At 45.8% G+C, this 18,030-nt stretch overlaps 1 protein-coding gene across 3 annotated transcripts; it reads right to left on the bottom strand.

The window, feature by feature from the left end:
* Positions 1–4,981: 4,981 nt before the first annotated feature.
* On the bottom strand, positions 4,982–17,430 carry fignl2 (fidgetin like 2). 3 transcript variants are annotated; one of them, XM_071523840.1, is made up of 3 exons: positions 8,307–8,351; positions 7,907–7,919; positions 4,982–7,029 (listed from the first exon to the last, which is right to left on the bottom strand). In XM_071523840.1, the coding sequence occupies exons 1-3, from the start codon at positions 8,349–8,351 to the stop codon at positions 4,982–4,984; spliced, it is 2,106 nt and encodes a 701-aa protein (XP_071379941.1). The 3 variants fall into 3 exon arrangements, with proteins under 3 accessions (XP_071379941.1, XP_071379940.1, XP_071379939.1); XM_071523839.1 differs by lacking the exons at positions 7,907–7,919; positions 8,307–8,351 and adding an exon at positions 17,366–17,430; XM_071523838.1 differs by lacking the exons at positions 7,907–7,919; positions 8,307–8,351 and adding an exon at positions 9,439–9,484.
* Between the last annotated feature and the right edge of the window lie 600 nt (positions 17,431–18,030).

Below are 18,030 nucleotides of genomic sequence, written 5' to 3'. Positions count from 1 at the left end.
TGGTACAGTCGTCTTCACTCACAAAACAATTGTGTGGTGCAGTGTAACAGGTTACATGAACACAAAACAAAGAATAACCCTCAATGCATTCGTCAGTACAATTTAGTGACTAATAGTTATGTTTTTTTCCATTATAATTACACACATAGTAATTCATAATTACATTTGACCAAGTTACATAATCAGCTTTATATGTGATATAATGTGAGGCCAATTATTCTTATGTGACCATAACTACATACCCAAGTATATATAGAATTTGATAATAAATATCTATATCTTTAATTATGGTGAACTACATTTTCATTATCACTTATTATTAGAGCTATAGAGCGTTGTGGAGCTGTGCCCAACTATTCATTGCCATAGTGTGAGTAAATAGGACAGCAGCTCATTAGCATCTTTTATTATCCAATTACAAACTCTGCTCGCCTAATTACCTCCAATCAGCAGGGAGGAGAAAATGATTGACTTCCTGGAGGACAGGAATCACTTAGGACAAAAAGGACACATCGTTATTCAGTCACTGTACTGGATGGCTACACTGACTCATGGGAAGTTATAGGAGTTATATAGGAGTTTTGATTACTATATCAAACAAAGTGAATTATCATAGAGCATACAGTAATACCATTGCACTGTGGAGATAAGGCCTGACAACTTGTACCATGAGCCAATAGTTTTGTAGTCAATGATAGCCTGGGTTATTGGTCAGTTGTACAGTATGATGCATTAACCACTGGATTACACACTGTTTGCTAAATCAGAGTGATAGTGTATGTTTGTTTGTTACAAAATAGTAATAAAATGGGACTCAGCCTAATTGTATGTATTGTATGTATTGTTTCTGCAGCTGTTTAAAAATTATTTTCTGTATTTTCCTGTCATAAACTCAATAACATAATCCACAGAACAACTTCACCTTGCAAAGGCAGAGCAGGTTATAAAATGGGACTCAGCCTAATTGTATGTATGTCTCTGCCTGTTGCTATCATAAGGACATAATAATTTGCTTTAGACCCCACCCAGTCCACAACTATAAAAGCCTATCAAACCCCCATCAAAAATGTCATACCTATAGTGTGAAATGTGTGTATAGTTAGTGGAATATGCCTTCCTTCATATTCCAATGTCACATTTTCACATAACCTGCTCTGCCTTTGCAAGGTGAAGTTGTTCTGTGGATTATGTTATTGAGTTTATGACAGGAAAATACAGAAAATAATTTTTAAACAGCTGCAGAAACAATTATCCTTCATCAGAGGATGAAGGGCAGTCGCTGCACAAGGTTGTGGTCATAACAGAGCTATGCATCATTATTAGACAATTAATTACTCTGTCATCAACACCACCACCACCACTATTCTACTGGGATTCAGTCACAGATGTTTCGAACTCAGCTTTGACACCACTATCCATAACTGTGGAGGAATGGATCCTGTTTCAGGCTTCTACTAAACTTTCACTTCTATGCGCAGAGTTTCTCTGTTTTTCTTCTACTCTCAGTTAGTTTTGAGGCTTTGAAAGATGTCAGGAAAGCCCAGAAATAGCATAGGGCAGGCCGCTGGGACAAGCTGTTGTTTACAGACAGTGACAGGGATGAAGGACCTCTGTGCTCTTGTGCTGGGCCTGCGGCCTCTGGGGTGTGCTAGCACTGCTTCTGTTGCTGTTCTGGACCCAGCAACACACACATAAAAACACACACATACAAACTCACGTGCGCTTATGCACACAACAACACACACACACACGTTCTCTCTATCTCTCTCTCACACACACACTCACTATGCTTTCTCTTTCTCTAATCTCTCACCACACACATAAACACATACAACAACAAAGAACTGCAACTGCAAAAATACTTGTTTAAATTCTAAGGGCAACGTACCTCGACCTGAACCACATTGCACCTGTTTTTTCCCGATATTGACTATACATGCTGACTATACAGGCTGCTGTGTGAAGTCACTCCAAGTCTATGTTACGGCAAATCCAAAATCTCATTATCCCATCTCATGTGTTGATACATTAAATGATTTGGTAATCAGTTTAAGTGACTTTGCTGACCTTAACATTGGGGTCAAGCAAGGGTATGGATATAGTGACATGAGGTAAGCACCACCATTATGTCATTTCTGCACTCTGGCCAATTGCAGTCCCTTGACTGCTGATATCAGAGAAAAAAACAAATAAATAACCCCAGTGCAATATTGACAGATTCTGTTTAATATTGTGTGATACTCTTCTCTTAAAATACAGTCTTTTCTGAGGTAGACCATTACAGTTCATGAACATTATCATTTTTAAAACAGACATCAAAAAAGACATGAAATAAATACTTTCATGTACAATATGTCGCAAAAATGAGGTAGAAATGGTTACAGAAAATGTACAAGAACCAAGAACAAAGTTACCGTGATAACAGATCAAAACATCTAACAAAAGCCTGTTTTGTTGGACAAACTGTTGCGAGTAGCAGGGGACAACACTGAGTAATCGAAGTGTATTTTCTGTGGCCATTTGAAGCAGTGCAGCAACCATACCTCTAAGTCATCATTATTATTTCATCTCTGTAATTACATGTGAATAATCACTAGCATTATCTAGACCGTATCTGAGGCTGCTTGAGGCAGGGGTTGTCCTGTAATTTGTAGATGTGTTTTCAGTTTCTTAGACAGTGATCAGTATGCGCAGCGGGGGTCACTCTGATTGATCTGGCTGTATGGCATGACTGAAGCCACCAGCTGTAGAGGGAAGGCTGAACTGTGATATAGGGTTGCTGGACATCAATCAGACTGCTTCCACTCCTGAGGAATCGGTATAGGGAAGGGGGTGGGGAGGGGATACACGCCACATGGCCACTGGGGCTCGTGGCTAGGGGGCAATCCAATCTAATGAGATTGCATCGGGGAGACAGAAAGAAGGAGGAGAGAAAAATAGAAGAAGAATGATGAGAGGGAGAGGGAGAGAGAGGGAAAAAGGGCAGTAGGAAATATTACATCATTCTGTGTATACCTCCTCAGGACCATGGCAACAGTCAAATAGGCATGACCTCAGTACCTGCAGTCGAATGACCAGGTTTTTCCAGCTTGTTAAAATAGAACAGTAGGATTGGGGGAAAGGGAGGGTTTTCTCTGGATTGTCTACATGTTGGGTTTATCCACAATATGTACACATTAGTGGCTATCAATCTGACTTTAGGGTTTGCTGAAAACTACATATGATGACTTGCTATTACGTGCTCACTTGTTTTCCAACCATGTTTGTGTTTTTTTGTTTGTTGTCTACATGAATATTATTTTTGTGCTCTGATGTTCAATGTAATCGAGTGCATGTGTATGATTGTGTGTGTTTTATTTACATTTTCAAATGATAATTTGCAGCCATAAAACTATAATCAGCAGACATGCATATACAGGATATGTAAACATTCAATACTATGGAGATTTGTGAGCAGTTTGTCCAACAAAATAGGAATCTTTTCTGTATTCTACATAACATTTCTTGAAGACAACCATCACTCCACCAAAATCTACAATAAAAATAAAAGGGTAAAAGAAAAGAAAAGAAAATGTATTTATATATTCATATATAATAAAACATGGATTTATGGCATCAAATATCCTTTGAAATACCTGAATTACATTCAATGTTACTCTTTGTAGCATATTCAAGTTTCTCTCCCGAGGTAAAAGCCCAGCTGCAGCGGGTATTACAAGACTGTGTCAGGTTTCTCCTCTCTCTCGCTTTCCTTGCTCCGCGCCACTCTCTACTAAGACCCTAAGATTACATACATTCTTTATTTCATATTTCTGAGGTAAAGAAATTCTTCCTGAGCATTTCAAACAAGACTACATACTAAGAAACAAAAGGAGTAAGTGAAATAGAGAACAGACATACTGCTGGAGAAGCTGGGTGGTTAGGGGCTGTACTGTGAGTAGGATTCTCAGGAAAACTGCACTCCATGAGGAATGTGACATTAACAACAAATGCATGTGAAGGTTATGGACAGGAATCCAAACATAATAGTGTATCCTTTCTGTGCATTGTACCATTTTATGTGTGAGTATAGTACCATTAGTGAGTTAAGCGAGAATATACAGAAAGTATTTCTACTGTCAAAAATGTCAAGTATAACTGCAAGGTGTCACTAGAACAACTGTATTCCTGGGAAGTGACAAAAAATAATGTGACATTGTCAGCCCAGGAAAAGCAGTGATGTTGCGTGCTTTGACGAAGAGCAGCCTCATGACCAGATTGAATAAAAGTCTTTTGTTTTTTTCAGCACAATGACAACAGAATATGTTAATTGTTGTGCCGTGATTTGGTGAGAAGCTATAAGGATTAATTAATTGTGTTAGAAGACCTGGCTGTTTTGAAAAAACATAACAGCGCTGCTGATTATACATGTATTTGGTCAAAAATAATGTGGTTTGCTGAAATTTCGAGGTCCCAAGCCCTTTGTACCAAATGATCAGTGGCAATAAAATTACTAAATCGAAACTAGGGTACCACGGGAGTGGACTGGCAATAAATAGGATCCTGAGAGTAGCAGTCAAAGGGGGGATTTCCCAAACCCTGATTATCCATAATCTTGGACCACGTCACCTAGCAACAAATAATTGATTGTGTCCTGGACCAAGGCTAATCAGGATCTCTGAGAGCATCCAAATAACTATCTAATTTTCCCATTGGCCAAATAACTAATACACTACCCCACTCAACAAGGCCTATTCATCTTTTTATCTTTGGGAAAAATAAAATATTGTGTATATTCATAGCAAAAACAAAAACAGCACACCATGGCATGCTTATGCCAGTAAAACAACTTTATCAGCTCTCCCGTGTCTTTGAGCTTCTCTAACTCTTTTGGCTGCATAATAGGTAATTACAAAACAACAACAAAACATTCCCAAGGCTTGTCATGTCAAAGCAAAGACAGGGTCATAGAGCAGTCCCAGTACAGTGGCTGGCTGCTTTCTCAGTGGCTATACACCTTGCTCCACTCTATACAAGTGTCCAGTTCTTTTGGGGTGGTGTGTGGGCGCACCTTGCAGAAGGCATTCTCAAAGTCTGTGAAGGCTGGGGGCGTGGAGGGTGTGGGCAGACCATGCAACGCCCCTGTGGAAGAGGAGGCTGAGGTGAGGGCCTGCTGACTGAGCTGCAGCAGCTCCCACACTGAGAAGCCCTCAGTGCGCTGCAGCACAGCGCTCAGCTCCCTCTCACTCAGGCTGAAGCCCGGGGGCGCCAGCGCCTGCAGCAGCACCTGTCTGCGCATTCCCGCGTCTGGCAGGCCGACGTGGTAACGCTTGGCAAAGCTCCGATGGACTGCATCCTGCAGCAGGTCTGGCCTGCCGGTGGCACATACAAGAATCACCAGACCTGTGGTCCCCACCTGGGCTTTCTCCAGGGTGGCCAACAGCGTCTGTCTCAGCCCCTCCTCTTCCATGGCCTCCGTCTGGCTGAGCAGCACCACTGAGGGCTGCCGTGCCCCTGCCACCTGCAACAGAGCCCCTAAAATGTGCTCTGCCTCTGCCTTCCCTTTAGAGGCCAGCATGGCCCCGCTCAGTTGGTAGAAGGACGCCCCCAGCTGTGAAGCCAAGGAACGAGCCAACGTGGTCTTCCCCCCTCCCCGGGGGCCAAACAGCAAGACGGTTCTGGGTGGCCGCACTGCCGGGCTGGGCCTCAACACGGGCCACAGCAGGTCCTCCTCCAGGGCAGCCTTGACATGGGTGAGTCCAGCCAGCTCCCCCCAGCCCAGAGCCGGGCTGCAGTCCAATAGCTCCCCGTTGACAAGGTCCAGCAATCGGGGGTCTGGGCTCTTCAGAGTCTCACCGGTCGGACCACACAAAGGGGGCCGTTTGTGGGCCTGGGAGCGGTGCTGCTGCTGTTGGGTGAAGCCCTGCTCCCCCCCTCCATTCTCCCCTGTCATGCCCGCTGGGGGGCTGTACTCCCCTGCGACCCCATACTGAGGAGATACCAGGGGCTGGGAGGAGGGCTTACTGGGCTTGAAGGTCTGAGGGTCTGTGCTGCCTGTGCTGCTGAAGCCATTCCCCCGGCACTCTGTTTTGTCATTCACACTGTAGGGTGAGTTCCCCCCGGCCTTCAAGGAGTCATAGCCATATTTCCTGTAGCGGGAACCGTCCCCTCCCTCATCCTCTTCTAGACTCATCTCAAATGCTTTTCTCTTTAATGTCCCTCCAGACTCAGCTGTCCCAAGGTTGGTACTCTGGTAGCTGTAACTGCCTCCTACCACTGTGGGCCTTGATGGCACGGGAGTAGGGGCTGGCAGGCCCGAGGGCAGGTAGGTTGCAGAAGGGTGGCTGTAACTGGGGCCGAGGCTGGTCTGGTGGGGGTACGTGCTGGGGGGGTAGTTATAGACGGGCGTGGTAGGGCTATAGCTGGGCACCAGGGTGGGGGTGGGCTGGAGGGTGTGGAGGGAGGCAGGGGGAAGTGCTGCGCTGGGTTGGGGACAGTACCCTGAGGACAGATAGGTGCCGTTGTAGCTAGGGGGGTATTCGCTGGAGTGGGAGCCACTGCAGGAGCTGCTGCCACTGTAGCCAGAGTCTGAGAGGTTACTGTTGACCACCGACACACTGCTGACCCCCGGAGGGCCTGCTGATGTGGCTACAGCCTTGGAACCCGAGAGGCTGTCGTGGCCCCCGGGGGGCACCAGGGAATAGGAGCCGTCAGTGCTATGCGTCAGCGGCCAAGGCTCCAGCTCGGTCTTCTGGCCATTGAGGCCCCCGAAGGCTGCCGGCTCTGGGTAGGCGCCCACGGTAGGTGGCCGGTCGTACGGCGAGTCTAGCACGCCAGCGTACTTCTCTGCGTAGCGCTTCAACAGGTTGGAGGCTGTGAGGGCAGAGATGTCGTCATTGGCCCAGGCGTAGTTGTAGGAGCCGCGGCTGCGACTGTATAACTCCGACTTGTGGGCCGGAGAGGAGGTTGTGGAGGACACGTCCAGGTGCTGCTCAGGCCACTGGCTGAGGGACTGGGCATGCTCCGGGTTCCAGTGCATCTTCAACAGGCCTGATGACAGAAACACACAGGGAAACCAGGTCAGAATTTACATTTACGTTTACATTTATGTCACATATTGGTGGTGTAAAAGTGATTAAATATTAAACTGAAAATTCAGTTTGATATATAGTCTATTGTTTTAGTACTTGCTCAGACCAATGAAATAGGCTAGATAGTGCCACGTCTAACTATTCTTCCGTGACTGTGTTTTCCTCACTCCTATCATGTCCACAGTGACACATGGTCCAAGCCCCTCCTCTCCATACAGCCAGTGACAACAAATGGGCTTTCTCCTGTTTGGAACGGATTCTGTTTTAGTGTTACCGTCATGCCTGGTAGCAGAAGGGGCTCGAATTTCCCAGAGAGGGAGAGGGAGAGAGAGAAAGAGAGAGAAAAAGAGGAGGGAAAGTGAAAGGAGACTGGGGGACTGGATGTGTTGTTTTGCAGTTTCCCAGCTTGCTCCTAGAGTAGTGATAAGATCCTACTATTCCCTGCGCCACTAGCATCTGCAGGTCTCCCAGAGGACCTATTGTTATCTCCCTGTGCATGTTGCTCTGAATGCCTGCTCTCTCCTCCCTCCACCCCCACCTACCACCCACCAATCCACCCACCCACCGTACGCCAGAGCTCCAAAGGCCCAGTGGCCGGCTGGACAGAGGGAGGGAGGGGGGAGGGAGGGTTTATGTGTGTTTGTGTGTGTGTGTGTGTGGACAGTGGTGTGGAGAGAGTGAGAGAGAAAGGGGGGTTGGGTTTGGAATTGCAGCATAGTGTGCTATTCATCAGCACAGTCTCCCATGGAACATTGGGAAAGTGGAATGTCTGTTCCTCTGGCTGACTCCAGCGCTGGCTGAGGTCTGATTGATCATGGCTGCTACGCACCGAGCACAACGCCTAGCTAACTGGAGACAGGGCAGTACAGAAAAAAAAGAGATTTTGCTCCATGAATCCCATTTTCCTTCCACGTTCCCATCAAACAGTGTTATTTTCCGTTGAAATATTCAACAGGCCTTGAATTTACAATGTGTGAAATAATATATATGCCGGCTAGTCTAACAACTTGACTTCCAAATGTATATGTGTATAATACATCTGATAATTTTCATTAACAGGGTTTGTATTCTATTTTCTGTTTGTCCTTTTGAGGTAAAAAATATATATATGTTCGAGTGTACATTTCTACATTGTGTAGCTACAGTAAAAAATGATTGTAATGTGTCAGATATCGCTATATACACATAATGTGGTGATAGCTATAGAATCAGCCATTTCATGAAGACTACGGCTACCTCTTGCAGAGGCATTAGCTTGACATTCCAAGCATAGCTTGGCATTATTGAACTGTCACGATTTACCCTGAGGTGAGGACTACTCCAGGCAGAAGCAGAGAGGTAAAAAGGAATAAAGCAAAAGCCGTCATTACTGGCCTCTCTGCCTTCCCTTCAGTGGATGCCTGATGATTCATTATTCATAGCGCTGTCTGTGTGTGTGGAGCCAGGCCTCTTATTGCCATTTAAATCAAAGCTCAATATCCACTGCCACCGATTCTGCTGCTGCTCTCCCACTCTCTAGCTCTCTCCTAAACTTTGGCCTCTTTCTTTACCCTCTTGCCAAACCTCCCATGTGTGTTTTCAGATTACGCCTGTTATTTATTCAGTCAGATGAGACCAGCAGACCAGATGGCCATTGGATTATCATGTCCTTCATATTCAAATCCACTGCCTTAAGTTCCCAATGGCCAAACCAGTTCAAGTACTTCCCTAAGCTCCAGCCAACCCACACACAGACACACACCCACCACAACCAGGAATAACAACTACATTCTCGCACTCTGTTCACATGTTTTGTTTTTTTTTTACAAACATGCTGAAGACATTGGCGTCTCCACACCCAGCTGACCACATATTTTTGTGGTTTGACTCGCAGGTCATTGTCCAGGCTGCAGAAACCGTATATGTCCTGCAGGCCCTTCCCATCTGCAGCCCGACCAGTTTGTGAGCAGGCCCAATAATGGGGCCTGTGTGTGACAGAGATGGATGAGAGCCCAGGGGAGCTCATAAAACCTGCAGCGGGGAGGGAGGGAGGGATGGAAGGAGGGAGGGGAAAGAGTGGACAGCAGGCGCTCCGTCCTCTCTAAGCGGACTGGGGCGGACATTAGAGGGCTCAGTGAGGCGGGCTAACTGCTGTCCACTCCATCATCAGAGCAGCACCAATACAGAATGGACTCCTCTCCTGCTACCCCCTGACCAGAGTAATGGCCAGCTGCCCATACCTGAGCAACCACCCCACAATTAACTTCCTCAAAGCAGAGAGAAACTGCTTAATTTCTCTTAACATACAAGACCTAAAAAGATGCATTATACTTCATAATTCTTTCTGTGTGTAGACAGTAAGTTAGATGAGTGGTGGGCGGCTATTCACCCCTGATGAACACAGCAGGGTTGCACTGCAGTTTAGCCCTTTCCATGTAATTAGATCTTGCCTTCTGCAGGATTGTGGTTTTTAGAGCAGCAGCGCTCCACAATAAACTGAGCAAACTCTAATCTACACTTCTGCTTAAATCAGAGCCATCATGCAGATTAATTCACTCGAGGCACAGGAAGAAAGCTAAGATTAGAACTAGGAAATCAGGACAATGTGGATGGACTGTGGGTAGGGGTGTGACCATAAGATTAACTTCAATATATGGTTTAGTGCATTACTAGATTGTAATGTGCAATACAAAATAGCCATGCAATGAGAAATTTACATGGAACTTGTGACAAATCTGTCTGTGGTGGAACAGGTTAGGTTGGGCTGCTTGTTGTTTCCTAAGCATGAGAAATGGATAAAGATGACAATACATTGCTATAATGATTTGTACATTTTGCAATCCAGTCGTAGGTAGCCATATTTTAAGTATCACTCATATCATGATAAATTTTTCAGCTCTATAATGCATATTGCAATACAGAGACTTTTTTTTGTTATCTTACAGTATACTGTTAGGCCTATATGTCCACTAAGGAACCTTTATATCTTTCAGACACTGTGGCCAACCCATCAACTAGATCTTATTCGTAATAAAAGGAGGATTATGGATAAAAACCCCACTTTTAATAAGAACGGACAAGGAAATGGATATCCTCTCCCATTCAATTATTTTGGAAGCTTTTGTTCCTGTCCTCATTATGAGGAAAGCTGTACTGAGCTCCAGTCTCCAGGGGGTTGGGCAAGTGTTTAATGATTTCATATTTCAACTGCACTGTAACACAAATCATCGCAACACAAATCAGCTGTGATCACCAAGTTAAGTATACATAAAGATGTGATGAGGATGCTTTTCTGCTGACCGATGGCCTTAGTTGTTCTGCAGGGAGGTTGATAAGAAGCTAGTGTGTATGCACATGAAACTTCCCTCAGTGTGTGTGTGCGTGTGGGTGTGTGTGTGTGTGTGCTCTCGGCCCCAGGAGAGACAGATGTTCCTCTGCTGACCGCCTTACTGTCTGTGCGGCCATTGTGGTGGACGGCCGTCCAGCAGACGTGCGCAGCTCGGACAATCCCGTTGGCCCTGAGACAAAGCCTGAAGGATCCTATTGTCAGGGGCCTGCCTAATTATGGAAATCTTATTAATCTATTCAGCAGCAGTCCACTGACAGCTTTTGTGTCAGCCTGGGATTTATTGAGGGACCTGTGTGAGCTGCATCCTATTGTAGGAGTGCGTGATGAAGACAGTGGCAGGCCCTCTTCAACAGAAATCCGCTTTTCTTTGGGGAGGTCCTGAAGAATTAGAGCACCGAGAGCTCAGGGGGAGTGTGTTAAGTTTGCTAGCCATTTTTGGCCCTCAAATGTTCATGTTCGTCATTTCCAAAGTCACTGTGACTTTTCATGTTAACCGAGTGAAACGGAAGCAGCTTTGGGCCCATAGTGGCTGGCAGTGCTCTAGATTGTGTTGTGGTTTCCTATGTGGGGTATCGCTGGGTGAGGTGAAACGTGATCTTGGCAGGAAGCCCAGAGCTGGAGGGCTCCAGCGCCGTTTCACAGCTCCCCTGGGGTTCCTTTCCCCTTCTCCCTTCCCGGCACTTTTGTTTTCCCTGCCCCGAGGAACAAAACGGAGCGCTATTAAACTGTGCCGATTGTGGAGAGGCCGCTTGTAAACAAGAGCAGTGTGGATCAATCCAATCAGCGCTCTATTCAGGGTTGAGCTCTACCCCTACCCGCCGACTACAGTAAACTACCACCACCTCCACTTCATCCTCCAGCCAGAGACACAGATTAGGCACAGCACCACGCTTCTAAAACCTATATGGATCTATAAATCTTTTGTTGTTGCTGGTTTCTTATGAAACATTAATAACAAGAGAAATGTGATGCAGGCCTGCAGAGGGTTGATTAGCTGGTCAACTGCACAATTACAAAATACACTGTTCCAAAAACAAGGCTGGAATTGACTCAAGCTGTTGACAATAACAGTCATTAACATGCTATTTGCTGTAGTGTCTATTAGTATAGGGGAGAAATCTCTATATAAACACAGCTAGTTTTGCACCCAAACACTCTCCTGTTTAGAAATGATCCCTTTAGTCCCAATGACCTCGATTGTAAAAAGTCATTCTGTCTGTCCATCAATCAGCTAAAATCCCTTTAGAAAATTGTCAGCATGACAGGTTCACATTAGGCAAAAAGCAAACCAACAAATTTGTCTCAATACCTCTAAAACATAAAGTTGCAGAAAAGGCAGTGACTAATTATTTTGAGAATGCTGCTCAGGCTGTTGTGGCAGTATGTCTGGAATTCAATTTAGACAACATCTCAGAAACAGCCACTTTAAACATTGCATTGAGATGAATGCAACCGAGTCATGATACAAAGCACACAGGCATACACAAGGGGAATGAGAGAGAGAAAAAGAGAGAAGGGCAGAGTGTGACAGAGACTATATTTGTGCTGATAAATCACAAACTTGCCAGTCGGATGGCTGCATCAGTTGTTATGTATTCAGCGCGCACAAGCCGATCAATGAGTTATAGGATGAAACTCCTGCTTGCTGGCCACAACTGTTTAGAACAAATTATCTTTCTCATCAGGAATCTTAAAACACTACTGCGCATTTTCAGCCAAACATATAGATTCTAACTTGCTCGAAATTAGAAATGTTGAGTTCTGTGGGCGTAGCAAGACGTATCTGAACTAAGAATTTGTTATCCGAATCTGTCATCTCTTGATTTCTCTTTCTTTAGTCCTGAAACCCCTTAAGTCTCTCTGTTCTCCAGCCCAGTATGATTTATGACACCAATATCAAGCAGGACATTCTCACTTGGCTGTGGCGGTCCTGCTGCTGCGTTCTACCTGGTCTGTCATAAAAACTCCAATCTGAGAGGCCAGCCACATTTCACTGTATGGCAGGAGGAGACGGAGGAAAATTGTCTATCTCGCTCATCTGGAGCTTCTCTCGCTCTTCATATGGAATACACATTCTATCAGCAGTGGCACGCTTCGGAATAATATACTGAAAAATGATGTTAATTCCTGATACATATTATGAATTATTTATGCTGTGCTCTACTCAGGTTACAGAATGTCATGTTAGCACAGATAAGATATTACCCCACACATGCAGAGTGTCTGTATAGCCTCTGTTATGGGGTGGGGTAATGCCAGAAAGCTGTTAAAGCAAGTGTGAGGTCATTTCACGAGACCCTTCCCAAACCTCCATTAGTTAGGGATAATGCCCACACCGGACAACAGGGATCATAATTTATCAGCCATGCATAATTGGGCATTGCTAGAGAAAATTATTATAAATCTATGCATTAGTCACAGGGCTGCTATCAATCAAAAGAAACACAATCCCACTCTCCCACTCTGCCTCTCTCTCGCTCTGCCTCATCTGCTCCCTCTTTCATGGCCCTAAAAAGATGTAATAACAGAAGAGTGCGGGAGCCCTGGTGGGGAGTTTTCACACCTGCTGCCCGGAGCAGCAGCAGACGCAGCTCTTTTCAAACAGGCCTCACCGGCCCGCTCCCAGGAGGAAGGAGCCCATCTCCTGCAGTGGCATTGAGGGATGTCCGCTGTGTCTCTCTCTCTCCATCTCTCTCTCTCTCTCTGCACCTTCCTCTTTCTTTGGATAGAGCTCTCTGTACCCCTCCATGTATCAGAATGACAGTTTGACTCACTCTATTTTTTTTGGTTTTATCCCCCTTTGGGGATGGTTGAGCCCTGCTGTCAAGTTAGTTTTTGTCAGTATGTACGGCTAATAAGACTATCAGAAAAAGACAATATGGCAACATTATGGAAATTAAACACTGTGTACTTTGCAGATATGCAGAAACCAGAGTAATTACATCTTATTGTCCTTGTCTGTTAAAATACACAGTTACTGAAAATGACTATTATTGTTCATAACCAAATCGATAAACAGAACAAAACAAAATCTATATGATAAACCTCCAATTCATTAGCGGCAAATAAATATTCAGTACTTTGTTAAAAGTTGTCGTTTTGCAGAGTGGATGGAGTGGAGCAGTAGCCAAACTACTTGATGACATTTGTTAAACATTGATTAATTGACAAACGTGTTTAGAATTGCTAATGATAGTGCAGCAAAAAGCAAATCCCATTTGAGAGTGTGCTCGTTTTTACAGCTTCTTTCTCAGCACTCTCCAAAACCAGAAACCCTCTGGAATAAATTGCTAGATGCGTCACTTCATGCTCGTAATTTTAGAAACAACTCCCCATCCCCCGTGCCTGCTAACGCACGTCCACAAATGGCAGAAGCCCGTCCACCCCCTCCCCTTCAAGAAAAACAGGGTCCCTATTTTCTGTGACTGCAGGCTGGCTTTAGGTCATTGTGTCCACTAATATATCAAAGAACAGCTGTCCTAAGGCTCTGTGATGACCAATCACCCCTTCCATCTGTCTCACTCGCCCAATCTCTGCTCTATCTCCCCCTCTTCAGCTCCATCTTTTCCCTCCAATCTGCCTTTTTTCTCTATTTCTCCATTTCTCCGCCTCCCTCATTCCCTCCATTCCCAGTGAGCCTTTTGCATTCCCTCTTTTCTCTCCAAATCCCCCGGCCCCTCTCCTCTCCTCTCCTCTCCTCTCCCAGCGTACACTCTGGTCCTCACAGAGCTCTGGGATTTGTTGCTTTCTGTTAGTACGCACACAAATTAGAGAAAGCTCAATACATTCAACAGCCACAGCTCCTTCTGTGGCAGCACATTTTATGATCGCTGTTGCATTACAAATGGCTAATGGCATAACGATTAAAGTATGTTATTTCTCAAGTGTAGTCATTTACTAATTAGCTGCGCTGGTGTGAAAGACGTTGTGTCTCATTGTCGGGCTTTGAATTCTGCTGCCTCAGGAATCCAGTGAAGTGTTGCCATCCAAATGAGCCTCACCACCCTGCTTCTTAATTGGGCCCTTAACGGGAGCTGAGGTCTCCTTAATGAGCTGATGAACCCTGAGAGAGGGAGCGCTGGGCCAATGGACTCACAGGGCCCTGGGTCCCTACCTCTTTTTTGTGGACATACACACACACACACACACACACACATGCAAACACACACACACACACACACACACACACACACTGGGGGCTAATTAGAGCCCATTCACACCCCACACTAATGATCCCAGCTCTTATTCACACACACACTTCAGCAGGCTGTGTGTTTACTCAAGGGCCTCACAGGCCCCTCCACTGCACCACTCATACTACTCTGCCTACAATAGAGGTGGGCACTGGTGCGGGCCTCCAGCCCGCTCCTTCAGGGGCCAAGATGAGATCCATTCCCCCTTTTTCTATGCAAACTGCTCCATGACTTAGCCAAGTCATTCACAAAGACACACACACACACACACAAAACATAAAAACAGAGGGAGAGAGAGAAAGGGAAAGAGAGGGAGAGGGGTCACTCAGAGGAGAGCTATAAAAACTGCCAGATCTGGACTCTTGTGTGTAGTCGCTCTGTGTATGTGTGTGTGTGTGTGTGTGTATGCTGGTTTAAAAGAAAAGGTATCGCTACACCAGCGGGGGCCCCCAGCAACAAGAGTTAGGGCACTCCTGGGTTGGCGGCCTGGGACTGATTTAAGAGTGTGTTTGAAGTGCAGATTACAGATTCTTTGCACCAAATCCCTCCAGGAGTATCCATGGCCCCTGGAATCTCTCTCAGGTTTCTCCTCAGGTCCGGCCCTGGCTGCTCGCCCCAGCTTGAAGCCCCTGGACTGGCCAGAGATCGGGACCGAGGCCGGACACGTCGAGGAGGAAGGAGACACACACACACACTGGCTGAAAGTAGGATCTGAATTAGTGAGACTGGATATTTAAGAGCAGTCATGATAACAAAGACTGTGTGTGTGCGTGTGTGTGTGTGTGGGTGGGTTTGTGCCTGTGTACCGGTGTGTCAGCATGCGTGCTGACACACCGGTCTATGTGCAGGGGGCTGAAATGCCAGCAGCAGGAGTCAGAAGTAGCATCAGGAAGCAGGAATGCTCTACATTCCCACAAAGGGAATTCCAACACGGAGGTGAGAGAATTCGCGTGTCCTGCACATATGCTAAGTCGTTCACAGTTAGATTTGCGCTTGGCAGAGTTGTGACTACAGACTGTAACTATTAGACAGTGAGCGGCAGCGTCACCAGCGAGCACAGGGGTGTGTTTGTGTGTCACTGCTCTGAGAGTAAACACTGTGACTACCTAATACTGCTGTGTGCGCTGCTACGATCCCTCTGTCTACATGCACACGTTCACTAGCAGACTGTTCTGAAACGATCTCAACACTGTTGAAGCGCTGTAGAACAGAGCTACTCTGTACATGAAAACCACCAAGCTGTTGGCCGCGGCAGATGAAAACCAGCATTGTGCGTACTGACCAAGAAAGCAAATCGCACACAAAGGCCGGCACCTGGTGTACTGAGAGAATCTCAGGACAGACCAGCAGTGTGCCGGCGCTGAAGGCATGCTAACTATTCCACCAGTAGTTTGTGACATTCTTGGACGTGCATGTCCACTCCAGCAGCAGGGAGTGTGTTCAGTCAGTATGGACTAGCAGGGTGCAGGGAGCAGATGGAACTACCAGTCAAACAGGCCTTGGTGGGAAGCAGCACAAGCATGCATGCATGTTGTGTTCACTATAATGCATTATCAATATCACATAATTCTAATTGCACCTGATCAATCAGTTTGCCTGAATTACAGTCATGCAAATTCATGTTCTGTTTACAGTATTTGATCATCTAGGCCTAAAAGAGTTTACAGCCACTAACCTTTAAAGTGGGAAAAAAACAAACTAAAACATATTCAGGAAGATTTGCCATGAAATCATCCACTTCTGAGAAGACATGTTTCATAACGACACATAAGGTCAACTACTTAGCTGCTGGCAACATTTCTGCATTCCATTCATCTGATGAGAGTGGTCAAATGATAACATTGCCTATTTCAAGGGAGAAATTCACAAAGACCAAACAAAGTGTCATGGTTTTAGAATCTCAAACATCTGGTCATGACTCTTTGGTCAACTTGTTTTGTCCAGTTTGAATTCACACTCCCACGCACACACATCACAGCCATATACTGCCTCTGCAGTCAATTTTTGCATGATAAGAAAAAAAACAGAGATTTTTACCATTCATTATGAAGTAATACTTTTTAAATTGACTATTCTGTTTGATTTCTTCCTCTTTTCTTGTAACTGTCATGCCAATAATGCTCCTTTGAGGCGAGTTAAAGAGCTGGGAAAAAGGGGCTCTTGAGGCCGAGGCCATGGAGGCAGCCCCATGCTGGCCAGCAAACAATGCTGTTTTGGAGAGGCAGAGCGCTGGACTCAAATGAAGCCTGGTGGGAGGGGGCAAGAGGGGGGGGGGGGTAAAACTGGACACGTCAGTTATTAGGCCAGCGTGGAGAGAGAGAGAGAGAGAGAGAGAAGGGGAGAAAGGAAGGAGAGTGAGAAGGAGCATGAATGGTAGTGAAGCTCTGACTCTGTTGGTAAAATGACACTGTCAGAAACCGAGGGGATTCTGCTGCTTAAGCCATCAGCCCTCCAACCTCCCTCTCTCCCTCTCTCCCTCTTCCTTCCCCCATCACTCTCTTCCGCCTGGTGATGAAACATTCAGACAGGGCCAGCGCCCGGGGTTTAGCATTTCCACAGCGCACGCCAAGGAAAAAGTCAGGTTTCCGCACTCGGGCCTATACACACATACTTTCACACTTCACCTGTGCATATTTCTCCTGTTTGCAAACTACAGAACACACTGTCCACCCACTCCTGCTTTTTGTTTTTGGAGAGGGGAGTCATTCATTTAGTCAAAGTCCAACTGTGTCAAGTGGGACTGTTTGGTTGGTAGAAAGGTGCAGTGTACTCACTATAGGGGACAATGGGACTCAGCATTCTGTGGAGCTGGTCTCAGTTAGGAGGAGTGCTGTTTCGTGAATGCCAGCTAAGGTTAGCGCCCTTCCGGCTGTAGTCCATCACTAGCATGAGTTCGCACTGACACCAGAATAGTCCTGCGAGAGAGAGAGAGAGAGAGGGAGAGAGATAAAAAGAAAGAGAGAGAGAGAGAGAGAGGAGAACGAGTTACAGGCTGCTGCACAATGTCTGGACAAACACTCACATGTCAACTAACCCTTTCACACATGCTCACACAGCAACACAAACCTAAACACACACACATGCACACATGCACACACACACACACACACACACACAGAGAAACACACCTCAGAATTCACCCAGAGTATGATAGAATTACTGACCAACCTGAGAACCCTATCAGCGTAACAAAAACGGGGTGAGCACGCACACACACACACACACACACACACACACACAAACACAGTCTGCCAAATTGACGCACACAAGGGTATTCATTATAGGCAGGCATTAAGCTGATTGTGAAGCTGTGTCCAGGCTCTAAAGAGGGCTTTCTAAATCTGCCTCACAAAAAGACCCATGCATACCATTGCTCCGTGCACTGGGGCAATAAAGACTGCATTCTTAGGACACCAAACACTTTTGGAGCTGCATGAGC

Source organism: Centroberyx affinis, unplaced genomic scaffold, assembly GCF_046629955.1.
Source record: "Centroberyx affinis isolate AG114_WGS23_722 - 3 ecotype Tasmania unplaced genomic scaffold, CSIRO-AGI_Caff_v1 ptg001125l_1, whole genome shotgun sequence".
Taxonomy (NCBI): Eukaryota; Metazoa; Chordata; class Actinopteri; order Beryciformes; family Berycidae; genus Centroberyx; species Centroberyx affinis.
Note: the sequence above shows the minus strand (reverse complement) of the source record. Positions and strands in the feature narration are given on the sequence as shown.

Excerpts from the sequence above, each read along its gene's own strand:
- fignl2 (XM_071523840.1), bottom strand. The coding sequence starts at position 8,351 with ATGCCAAGCTATGCTTGGAATGTCAAGCTAATGCCTCTGCAAGAG.